At 48.0% G+C, this 12,291-nt stretch overlaps 1 protein-coding gene across 1 annotated transcript in view; it reads right to left on the bottom strand.

The window, feature by feature from the left end:
• Positions 1-12,291, bottom strand: part of FGD2 (FYVE, RhoGEF and PH domain containing 2) — a 43,936-nt gene that overhangs the window by 9,149 nt on the left and 22,496 nt on the right. The window contains exons 6-13 of the mRNA XM_055080036.1: positions 11,994-12,150; positions 11,668-11,806; positions 11,104-11,162; positions 10,714-10,860; positions 9,896-9,988; positions 4,143-4,222; positions 4,027-4,060; positions 3,476-3,568 (exon numbers count right to left, since the gene is read on the bottom strand). Of these exons, the coding sequence (XP_054936011.1) occupies positions 3,476-3,568; positions 4,027-4,060; positions 4,143-4,222; positions 9,896-9,988; positions 10,714-10,860; positions 11,104-11,162; positions 11,668-11,806; positions 11,994-12,150 (802 nt within the window). The remainder of the gene's footprint in view (positions 1-3,475; positions 3,569-4,026; positions 4,061-4,142; positions 4,223-9,895; positions 9,989-10,713; positions 10,861-11,103; positions 11,163-11,667; positions 11,807-11,993; positions 12,151-12,291) is intronic.

The raw sequence follows: 12,291 nt of genomic DNA, 5'->3' as shown, positions 1-12,291 counted from the left end.
AGGATCATACACCATGATCAATTGGGATTTATCCCAGGGATGCAAGGATTCTTCAATATGTGCAAATCAATAATTGTGAAACAGCATATTAACAAATTGAAGAAGAAAAACCATATGATCATCTCAATAGATGCAGAAAAAGCTTTTGACAAAATTCAACACCCATTTATGATAAAAACTCTCCGGAAAGTGGGCATAGAGGGAAACTACCTCAACATAATAAAGGCCATATATGACAAACCCAGAGCAAACATCATTCTCAATGGTGAAAAACTGAAAGCATTTCCTCTAAGATCAGGAACAAGACAAGGATGTCTACTCTCGCCACTATTATTCAACATAGTTTTGGAAGTTCTAGCCATAGCAATCAGAGAAGAAAAAGAAATAAAAAGAATACATAGAGAATACTAATGCACAGAAATCTCTTGCATTCCTATATACTAACAACGAAAGATCAGAAAGAGAAATTAAGGAAACAATCCCATTCACCATTGCAACAAAAGTAATAAAATACCTAGGAATAAACTTATTTAAGGAGGTAAAAGACCTGTACTCAGAAAACTATAAGACACTGATGAAAGAAATCAAAGATGACAGAGAGATATACCATGTTCTTGGATTGGAAGAATCAATATTGTGAAAGTGACTATACTACCCAAAGCAATCTACAGATTCAATGCAATTCCTATCAAATTACCAGTGGCATTTTTTACAGAACTAGAACAAAAAATCTTAAAATTTGTATGGAGACATAGAAGACCCCCAAATAGCCAAAGCAGTTTTGAGGGAAAAAAACGGAGCTGGAGGAATCAGACTCCCTGACTTCAGACTATACTACAAAGCTACAGTAATCAAGATAATATGGTACTGGCACAAAAACAGAAATACAGATCAATGGAACAGGATAGAAAGCCCAGAGATAAACCCACACACCTATGGTCAACTAATCTATGACTGGGCAGAAGACCTAAATAGACATTTCTCCAAAGAAGACATACAGATGGCCAAGAAGCACATGAAAAGCTGCTCAACATCACTAATTATTAGAAAAATGCAAATCAAAACTACAATGAGGTATCATCTCACATTAGTTACAATGGGTATCATCAGAAAATCTGCAAACAGCAAATGTTGGAGAGGGTGTGGAGGAAAGGGTACCCTCTTGCACTGTTGGTGGGAATGTAAATTGATACAGCCACTATGGAGAACAGTATGAAGGCTCCTTAAAAAACTAAAAATAGAACTATCTTATGACCCAGCAATCCCACTACTGGGCATATACCCAGAGAAAACCATAATTCAAAAAGACACACGCACCCCTGTATTCATTGCAGCACTATTTACAATAGCCAGGTCATGGAAGCAACCTAAATGCCCACTGACAGACGAATGGATAAAGAAGATGTGGTACATATATACAATGAAATAGTGCTCAGCCATAAAAAGGAACAAAATTGGGTCTTTTGTAGAGACGTGGATGGATCTAGAGACGGTCATATAGAGTGAAGTCAGAAAGAGAAAAACAAGTATCGTATGTTAATGCATACATGTGGAACCTAGAAAAATGGTACAGATGAACTGGTTTGCACGGCAGAAACAGACACACAGATGTAGAGAACAAATGTATGGACACCAAGGGGGGAAAGCGGCGGGGGTGGGGGAGTGGTGGTGGGATGAATTAGGAGATTGGGATTGACGTGTATACACTAATATGTATAAAATAGATTAATAAGAACCTGCTGTATAAAAAATAAATTAAATTAAATTTTAAAATTCCAAAAAAAAAAAATGTTGGGAGACGGTTCTCCTAGGGTCTCTTGTGTTTCCTTTTTCTGGACTGTCTTTTCAAGAATCTTCCTATAGCAATCAGCCCTGAAAATAGATGTTGTCTCTCTAGAGCATAGGGCAGACATGCTCACTGCACATTATAAAAGATTCAGAGACTGATTTGCTTTTATTTGCTGACATAGTCAATTCTGATTCTTTCAGTGGTCTTTGAGGTTGAGCATGGGTGGTACCAAGGGAGAGTAAGGTAATTTCCAGCTACAGTAGTCCCCTCTTTTCCACTGTTTCACTTTCTGCAGTTTCAGTTACCTGTGGTCAACCACAGTCCAAAAATATTAAATGAAAAGTTCCAGAAATAAATAATGCATAAATTTTAAATTGTGCACTGCTCTGAGTAGCGCGAAGAAATCTCATGCTGTCTCACTTTGTCCTGCCCAGGACAAGAATCTCACATCATCACAAGAAGAAGGGTAAGTACAGTACAATAAGATACTTTGAGAGAAAGACCGAATTCACATAAGTTTTATTACAGTATATTGTTACAATTGTTATATTTTATTATTCGTTATTGTTCTTAATCCTCTTACTGTGCCTAATATATAAATTAAACTTTATCATAGGTATGCATGTATAGGAAAAAACATAGTATTTACGGGGTTTTGTACTATCCACGGTTTCAGGTGTCCACTGGGGATCTTGGAACACATCCCCCATGGATAAGCGGGGACTACTTTACTTGCAAATATGACTGTCCTCTCTATAGAGTTAAATCTCATAATGGGTAACATCCAGACAGTGCATTCACTTTACAGGGACAGCATGGTTTAGTTACTGGCCAGAACAAGACTTGGCTAACAATATTTATATATCCAACTTACTTCTATGTCAGTGAGAAAAGGGATCAATATCCTGTAATTCAGAGAAATCTAGATTTAGAGAGACATAATGGCACTAAATAAGAAAGGGGGACCCTGGCCCAAAGACTCAACTATTCTAGGTCCTGTAGGTAGATCTCTGGTGTGGAAATGTAAGCAATTCAATTATCCAACTAACTGTCCTTGCTCTATGTTTATATGCAAGCTTCAGATAAATGTTGGGAGACAGTTCTCCTAGGGTCTCTTGTGTTTCCTTTTTTCTGGACTGTCTTTTCAAGAATCTTTCTATAGCAATCAGCCTTGAAAATAGATGTTGTCTCTCTAGAACATAGGGCCGACATGCTCACTGCACATTATAAAAGATTCAGAGACTGATTTGCTTTTATTTGCTGACATAGTCAATTCTGATTCTTTCAAACTGAGGACCAGTCCCTGCCCTTGGAGCATGAATTAATAGAGATAAATATAGAACTCCTGGCAGATAGCAAAAAAAAAAAAAAAAAAGAATAAGAAAAACCCAAACCTGCACACACACCACCCCCACAGCCCGAGTTATACATATAGAAGTAAAATCCTTCCTAGGGGTAGTTGCACATAAAGCCTCCCAAAGGAATTCTTTGCTAATGGGGGAATCTTTGGCATTGAGTTTCTGAGTAGGGTGATGTTGGCATGTGTGAGCTTCCCCTGATTCCTCCAAATCATTCATGGTGGGTGACACTCTCCAGCCCTCCAAGCTGGCCTAGGTAGAACAAAGAGAGGGAATCATTCCTGTGTACAGCTGGCGGCTCCAGGAGGGATACAGAGCCTTCATTTACCTCCTGCTCCTGGGTGTCTCCCTCAGGGCTCTGGACTGCAGCTTTGAAGGTTTCATTCCGCTTCTCGATTTGGTCAATGGCGGCTTGGCAGGCCTGGGGCAAGGGGCGGAGCACAGGGAGGTGGTTAGGGGGGCGGCAGGAAGGGCTTGCTCATCTGTGAATCCATCTACACATTCCACAAACATTGCTAAAAGCCTACTGGGTGCTAGGCGCTAGATTCTAAGTGTACATTGCCTGATTTAAGGGAGGAGAAAATATTAGCCCCAGATTACAGATGTGAAAACTGAGGCTCAGAGACATTAAGTGACTTGCCCCAGGCCACCCAGCTAGGCAGTGAGAGGCACCAAGATTTGAACCCAGGTCTTTGAGGAAGAACAGGGAGCAAGCAGGCAGGTGTGCACTCTCTCTCTCTCACACACACACACACACACACACACACACACACACACACACACACACACACACACACACACACACACACACCATCCCTCCCTCCCCCGAAGCCTGGGTAGGGAGGTCAGAATCCTAGGGGCCCTGGAGCATTCTGATACCTGTAACCAGGAGATCATTTCCTCCTGGGACCTGCTCGGAAAGTGAACACAGGTGTTGAGGAAAGCAGCCCCTCCCAGTTTTCCCATCTCGCCCGGCCCTCAGCCTGCCTGCCTACCGGGCCCGCAGCTCCAGGGTGCGCTGCTTCCCGGACACCAGGAAGGAGTGGGGGAACTCGGCGTCAGTCAGCTCCCGCACCTGCTCGGAATGGGAGGGAGAGACTGCTCAGACTCGCCCACCCGCCCCCCAGGCACTGTGGCAGGGAGGTAGGTGAACTGTGTCCCAAGGACAATTCAAATTAGAGACAAGGATAGGGAGCTTGTTCAACTGCTCTCTAATCCCATCAAGCCAAGCAAATGTGCCTGCAACCTGGCCTCGCTCTGTACAGCAAATGGGACTTAGGGCTCCTGGAACTTTAGCAGATAAGTTGGCCCAGTGTGAGGTAGCGGTGATGGCTCCTGACAAAGGAGTCACCCAAAATGGAAACTGGGTCACAAATTGGGTTTGGGGACACAGCTTTTTCAAGACCAGATGTACGGCCTAGAACAAGACCCTTTTACCCCATAGAGTAAATGAAGGACTTGATCACCCAATTTACAGATCCAACAGACCCCCCACTTCCTGTCTTTTACCATCCTTGTCCCAGAACTCCACAGGTCCCGAGTCCGTTATGAAAGACACCCGTCACAGAGCACCTACTATGTGACAGCCACTGAGCACCCCACACATGTTCTCATTTAATCAGCACAACTGCTGAACCCACTAATCAATTCTAATGCTTAATGGCCATCATGTGCCCCTGAGGGCAGTGCCTGTCAACAGCTACAGTCCCCTGGCACAGCTGAATCTATGGTTACCTACCAGTTTACAAGAAATATGGGGGACCGAGGGACATGCTGAATGACACCACAGGGGTGCGGTCAGCAAAATCCAGACTGTGAGAAACTACCAGAGAAATGATCTGATTTCTTCAACTAATAAATGAGAGAAAAACTAGGAGAGGGAGGTATAATGGATAAAAGGGGATGTAAGAAGCATATTACAAATGATTCAAACAGATCAGCTGTGAGAAGACAATTATGAGACAGTCAAGGAAAACCAAGAGATCTTAATGTTATTAAATAATTATCATTAATTTGTTAGGTGTAATAATGGTACTGTTGGCAACTTTTAAGGCAAAAAAAAGAGTTCTTATTTCTTAAAGAGACATACTTAAGTATTTATAGGTGAAATGATTATGTGTCTGAGATTTGCTCTTTTTTTTTCTCTTGTGTTACGTGGGCCTCTCACTGCTGTGCCCTCTCCCGTTGCGGAGCACAGGCTCCGGACGCGCAGGCTCAGCGGCCATGGCTCATGGGCCTAGCCGCTCCGCGGCATGTGGGATCCTCCCAGACCGGGGCATGAACCCACGTCCCCTGCATCGGCAGGCAGACTCTCAACCACTGAGCCACCAGGGAAGCCCTCTGAGATTTGCTCTTATATAATCCATTGGAAAAGGGGATTAAGAGGGGGATTGCTGAGGAAACCAGTTTTAGCCAGGTGATGAGTATATGGGGGTTCATTGTACCATTTTCTCAGCTTAAAAGTGTCCAGAATAAAAAGTTAAAGAAAATCTTCACAGCAGTCTGGACAGGTAGATATTATCACCCTCATTTGGGAGATGAGAAAATGAAGATCAGAGAGGGCAAGAGATCTGCTTGAGGTCACACAGCATCTAAAGAGCATAATGAAGATTCAAATTCAGGTTTTTGGTCCCCAAGGGTAAAGAAGAAGCACATCTATTTCCACCCCACTCCCAGAGCCCAGTAAACACAGACTTCTCCCAGGCAATGTGGAGACAGAGTCACAAAGGGAAGCTAAGATACAGACCTAGAGCCCAAGGGCCTAGCATGGAGGAACTTTGTTGTCACTGAGTCCACCTGACATGTAGGCCCCTCTGCTGGCTCCCTGCCACGAGGTGACCAGGCCTTGGCACGCTTTTAGGCGGCCCTCCGCACCTCAGAGAGCATGACTCTGGGCACATCCTTCCTCGTGTTAGGCCTAGTCTACCTCTCGGGCCCACAGAACCAGTCCGTTCACTCTAGAAGGGACCTGATGTGATTTGCACTTGATACCCTTGACAATGGGGAGGCTCTAAGAGTTTATAAATGGAGAAGCTCATGTGGAGAGAGGTGTTCAGGAAAGCCACTCCAGCAGCTATGTATAAGGGTCAAAGGGCTGGGGAAAATGGGACAAACCAGCAGCCCAGAGGCCAGTTAGGGAGGGATACCCTGAATGGTCCATGTCTGCCTGGAGAGAGAAAAGGTTTCTACCTGGGGAACAGTATCAGGAATCTGGCAAGACTCCACACCTGATTGGGTGAAGGAGAGGGGAGAGAGAAAAGAAGGGAGAAATCTAAGGTCTGGAGTCCACCACCAGGAAGAAACATGATGCTTTTAATAGAAAAAGGGGAACTGGGAAGAGCCCCTGACCTGAGGGATCACCTCTGCAGAGGGGCAGGATGAAGGTTTCTAGAGGACAATTCCCCGAGCTCCGCCATACCCAGGCTCAACCACCAGACTTGGCCGGTTCAGACCCCTGCCAGCCCACACAGTGCCTTTGTGCTAATTAGAGAAAGACGCCCCTTCCTCAAAACACTTTACTGACATCTGTTGGCAAACTGGTGTAATATTCAGTCAAGTGTCTGGTTTGTTGAACCAGACACTTGACTGCCATCTGCCGGACAGTGAGAACTGTAAATATGCAATCTATGCTGTCGTCTGTGGATGAGGCGTGCTCATCTTAGTTGAGGTGTGCTTGCACAGTGCACAACCTGCACAGTTGTCCACGGAGACGCTGACTACATATGTACCCTCACCCCTTCCTTCTTCCCAGGCTGGCCCTGTACAGGATGGCACAACGATAGGACCAAGTCAGACCCTGGGGGGCAAATCAGCTGCTGAGAGCTAGGCCTCCTTGACACTCAGGAAGGAGGAGGCCAGGGGGTCACGGCCAGTGGGAGCCATCATGTTGGTCAAAGGTCAGACCCGCCTCCAAACCTCAGACTCAGGAAATGACTCCTGCACAAATGCGGGTAGGTGGACAGCTCTGCTCCTGCCAGGCCCGTGCCATCCAGGAGTGGGCGCTGTGTGGCCACCAGAGCACCAGACACACCCTGTAGGGAATATGTTCACTGGGACTGGAGACTCCAGGAACCCAGCACACACTGGGCCCGGGAGCCCTTGGCACATACCCTGAGCATCTGACACTGTCAGGCCCATTTCTATGTATTTTCTCTTTACGATAGTCTGTTGTGGTCTCCATATTTCTTGGCTTTTCTGTCAATCTCTGCCTCTCTTTTTCTATGCCTGGGTCTCTGCCAGTCCTAAGACAGGGCTGCCTGTCTCCATTTCTCTGTCTGTAACTCCATAATCTGCCTTTCTCAGTCTCACTCGCCAAGGCTCCCAGACGTACAAGCTTGCACGCACCCTGGCCTCTGGGACATTCTGGCCACTTCAGTTAGGAAAGCTGGATGACGCAGGGTGAGGGGGCTGCACTCCTAGAGGACCTCAGTCAGCTGAGGTATGGGGGATGGGCTGTGAAGCTCCAGAGGGTGCCCAAGTCCCTCCATCAGCCCTCACCACCCGCAGGCTACACCCCACCCCCAAGCCCTTGATTCAGCCCCAAATGCCAGGCAAGCCCAGTCAGCAGCAGGGGCAAGGCCCTCCTGCTGGGGGCTCTCAGAGGCTCAGGGGTTCTCCAGAGGTGGAAGTGTCCTGGTTCCAGTTCTGCCTGCAGCTCCCTCCTGCGGCAGATCCTGGGAGATGGGTGGGGGGAGGGGGAGTCAATAGGGATAGGGAAGGGGGCAGATGGAAGGGTACCAAGATAGGCCAGATCTGACCTCTGCTTCTTCCAGCCCCAGCCACCAGTACTCAGGAGCGATCAGAGAGGGGCTGTCAAGAAGTTTCCCCTCCCATTTCCTCCACTATGCCTGCAATTCCGCCCTATGCTTTATCTTTCCAGGTTGAAGCCTTAGTAGGAGATTGTATAGTATGCTGGTTAGGTACAGAGGCTCTGGACTCTGTTATACCTGAGTTTGATCATGCAAACCAGGATTTGCTGTGTGACCCCCAAGCAAGTTACTTAACCTTTCTGGGCCTTGGTTTTTTGTTTGTTTTTTTTTTAAAAAGACTTTTTTTTTAAGATCAGTTTTAGGTTCACAGCATAATTGAGAGGAAGGTACAGAGATTTCCCATATACTCCCTGAGCCCACATATGCACAGCCTCCTCCATTAATAACATTCCCCCACCAGAATGGTACATTTGTTAGAATCAATGAATCTACACTGACACATCATTATTATCCAAGGTTCATAGTTTACATCAGGGTTCACTCTTGGTGTTGTACATTCTGTGGGTTTGGATAAATGTGTAATGACTGTTATCTACCATTATAGTACCATACAGAATAGTTTTACTGCCCTTAGAATCCTCCATATTCATCCCTCCCTTCCCCCAACCACTGGTAACCACTGATCCTCTTGCTGTCTCCAAAGTTTTGCCTTTTCCAGAATGTCATATCATTGGAATCACATAGTATTGTACGTAGTATGTATGTATATATGTAGCCTTTTCAGATAGGCGTCTTTCACTTAGTGATATGCATTTAAGTTTTCTCCATGTTTCTTCATGGCTTAATAGCTCATTTCTTTTTATCACTGAATAATATTCCATTGTCCGGATGTACCACTTTACCATTTCCTTATTTTTAAAAGTGGGATTAACTACAGATATACTTACACATAGGCATACTGTACACAGTTATTCACTGCAGTCTCATTTGTAGACACTGACAACTGAGAACAATCTAAATGTCTGTCAGTAGAGGAGTGGCTGAACAAATTACGGTACATCCACATGCTGGGATGCTATGCAGCTGTGCAAAAGGATGAGGAAGCTCCTAACGAACTGACTTCCAAGCATCTCCAGAATTAGTAGTTAGTTTAAAAAGTCAAGCGCAGAATAGTGTATGTGAAAAATAGTCTCACTGTTTATGTGAAACAAAAGTAAGGAGGCCATAATGAATATATTATTAGTTTGTGTATGCAAAGACTACCTTTGGAAGGCCTCACAAGAAGCAAAGGCTGCCTCCAGGAAGGGGAGCTAGGGGATGGGGTGCATATATATGCAATATATATTGCATATATTTTGGATATAGTTTGATTTTGGAATGTGTATTATCTACATTTTTAGGTAATAAAGTTATTATTTTTAAGAGATTTTTAAAAACCAAAAAAATGCAGGGGATAATAACAGCCCCTACATCACAGGGCTGTTATGAGGATCCAGTGGGATGATTTAGGGCCCAACCCAACCCACAGTGACCGCCGAGTCAATGGGCACTACTATGGACTGCTGTGCTGTCTCCGCTCATTTGTGGCCATCTCTGGATGGGGACACACCCAAGTCAGCAGCTGAACTGAAAGTGGAGACCCTTCCTACTCAAAGTGTGGCCTGGGGAGCTGCAGTACTGGCATCACCCAGGAGCTGGTTAGAAATGCAGAATCTCTGGCCCCTCTCCAGACCTTCTGAATCAGAACCCACATTTTAACAAGACTCCCAGGGGATTCATGCACGTAGTAAAGTTTTCAAAATACTGGTGTAGATGGTAGGGAAAGCAGAGCAAAGCTGGGAGCTGGGAAGGGCCCTGGACAGGAAGGCTGGGAGGCCAGGTGGGAGAGATCTAACCCCAAAACTTTTCCACCTTCATGCTGCCCCGGACCTGACACACCTGGGTTCCTGGACTGAGACCCAGGTTGGCCCCTCCTGCTACTCTCCATACTCGGTCCCACCCTTGGGGTAAAGCCCGAAGGTGGTTGGGGTGCCTCTCACCTTCATGCTGGCCACGTCGATACGGGTCCTGACCTGGAATTGGGCGCCCACCTGGATGACCCTGGGCACGCAGTAGAGCAGCATGTTGTTGAACTGCAGGAGACACAAGCATGAGCGTGTGCACAGTGGCAAGGGCAGGAAGGACAATCAGGCAGGCTTCCCTGATTGTGGGCTGAGCCCCACTGGGTCTCCCTCCCCTCTCACCACCCGCTGGGCCAGCTCACAGGACCTCACATGTGTGATGAGGAAGTGGTTGTCTATCCCCAATCCAACAGGTAGGTCACTGAAGGACTGCCCTACCTGTGAGCATCAAGGGACCACATCAGACCTCAGAAACCTATGAGGCCTTTCTCACAGGGGCCAAGGGTGGCAGGGGCTTATGAGAAATTATAGCTCCCTCCCCAAAACCTTCAGGTGGGACCAGTTTCCAGATCTCCAGGAGACACCCTGGCTTCTTCAGTGCAAACCAGGGCAGTTCTTCCTAGCAGCCAACCTAATTCCCTCCTGCTGTACACTCTCTAGAGCACAGATTGATACCACAGGTTTTGGAGCCAAACAGACTGGGTTCAAATTCTGACTCTGTTGATTCCCAGGGCATGTCTAGGAACCCCCTCAGTTAGAAATTCCTGAGGCCTGGAGGTAGCATGTGACTTGTCCCAAGTCACCTGGGTGACAAAGTAGAGAAGGACAGAGAAGCAGGCTCATCCCTGTTCGTCCTGCAGTGCCAGCTGGGTAGATGCCAGGCAGGCAGAACCTGGGGCAGAGGGCCTGTGGACTTCCCTCCCCAGTGTGGGGCAGGCCCCCCAGCATCCCCCTACCAAGAAAAGGTAGCGCTCCATGGGGCCGATGCGGCGGAAGGAGATCTTGAGGACAGGGCCCTCGCGCAGCAGGGTGTTGGAAGGGTCTACTATGTCGTCCTCCAGGCCCAGGCGCTGGTACACTTCCCACAGTTCCTGCAGCCGCTCCTGGGGACAGGAGGTGCACCTTCAGCCGAGGCCAGGCAGGGCCTGCCTGCTTCTGGAAGGTTTGCCTTGTGTGGACAGGGACAGGGTGTGAGGGGGAGGTGGGCCAGGTGTCGTGAGGAAGGATCAGGGGATGAGGAGATACAGAGACCTGGGTGGGTTGGGGGAGGCTGAGAGCTGCAGGGAGGAAGTGACAGGGCCCCTGGGGATGCCCACTGCTTCTATTCCAAGGGCTGGGATGCTCACCATCTCAGTGATGGCTGCGTTGGAGTGCTGAGCAGCTGAGAAGATCATGTCAAGGGCTTCTGAAATGGGGGCAGGGCCAGAGTTACCCCCTGAAAATACGGGCCTTGTGGCTGAGGCAGGAGGTCCTTGAGGCTTAATAAGTGGCCTCAGGGCCTGCCATGAGCACCCCCAGGAGCAGCCTTCCCCTGTAGCCTGGCAAACGAGGTATTTGGATGATGGGGGCCATTTCCCACCCAGAGTGGAGAGACTAGAAGCCACCAAAAGACAGGGCTTAGGCCGTTGGCTTCTGTGACTTTCAATGCCCCCCAGATGCAGAGGGTGAAGGCATGGTTTCAAATCCCAGCTCTGTTCCTTTTTGGCTGTGTGACCTTGAGCAAGTCACTTAGCCTCTCTGGGCCTTAATGTCTATAAAAAAGTGGCTGATGCTATAGACAATGTCTACGAAGTACCAGCGGTCAATGTTGACGGATAATGGTCATCATAACCATTTTAGCAGGTGCTCCATAAATTATGGAAGTGGCTCGAACCTCCCCAACCCCCTGGATTCCCTGGGGGTATCCTCACTCTGGGCATCAGCCAGGTCTGGGGCCTGGGCTGGCAGCTTGTGGACATACTCCTTGAGCAGCAGCTCATAGCGTGGGATTCTCTGCACAGGTTCCAGCATGTGGTGCTGCAGGGTCAGGTTGCCCGAGGCCTCGCAGCTCTTGGGGAGGGAGGGGGGAGGGAGAGCGCGGGGGTGAGAGGGGGAAGGGGTGGGTCAGGCTGCCCCTGAGGGTCGGGGGAGTGCGCAGCAACTGAGCCAGGGAGGTGCCCCAAATCACTGGGGAACCTGAGCCACTGCACACTGGGGTGGCAGTGCAGGCTCTGCCCCACCCCCGCCCCAACCTCACCTGAATGCGGGTGATAACCTCCTGGAAGGGTGGAGACTTGTCAGTCCAGGTGGCCAGCAGCTCCGCGGCTCGCTCAAAGTTCTTGACATACTCACTGTACATCTTCAGGAAGGGAGCCAGCTTCTGGATCACGTCGCCAATGCGGGGGGTGGTCGTCCTGCAGGAGGGGCACCAGGTACCAGGTACTGCCCTCAGTCTGGAGACCTCTTCTCTTTTTTTTTTTTTTTTTCTTGCGGTACACGGGCCTCTCACTGTTGTGGCCTCTCCCGTTGCGGAGCACAGGCTCCGGACGCGCAGG

Source organism: Physeter macrocephalus, chromosome 18 (assembly GCF_002837175.3).
Source record: "Physeter macrocephalus isolate SW-GA chromosome 18, ASM283717v5, whole genome shotgun sequence".
Classification (NCBI taxonomy): domain Eukaryota; kingdom Metazoa; phylum Chordata; class Mammalia; order Artiodactyla; family Physeteridae; genus Physeter; species Physeter macrocephalus.
This window is presented reverse-complemented; position numbering and strand designations above follow the sequence as displayed.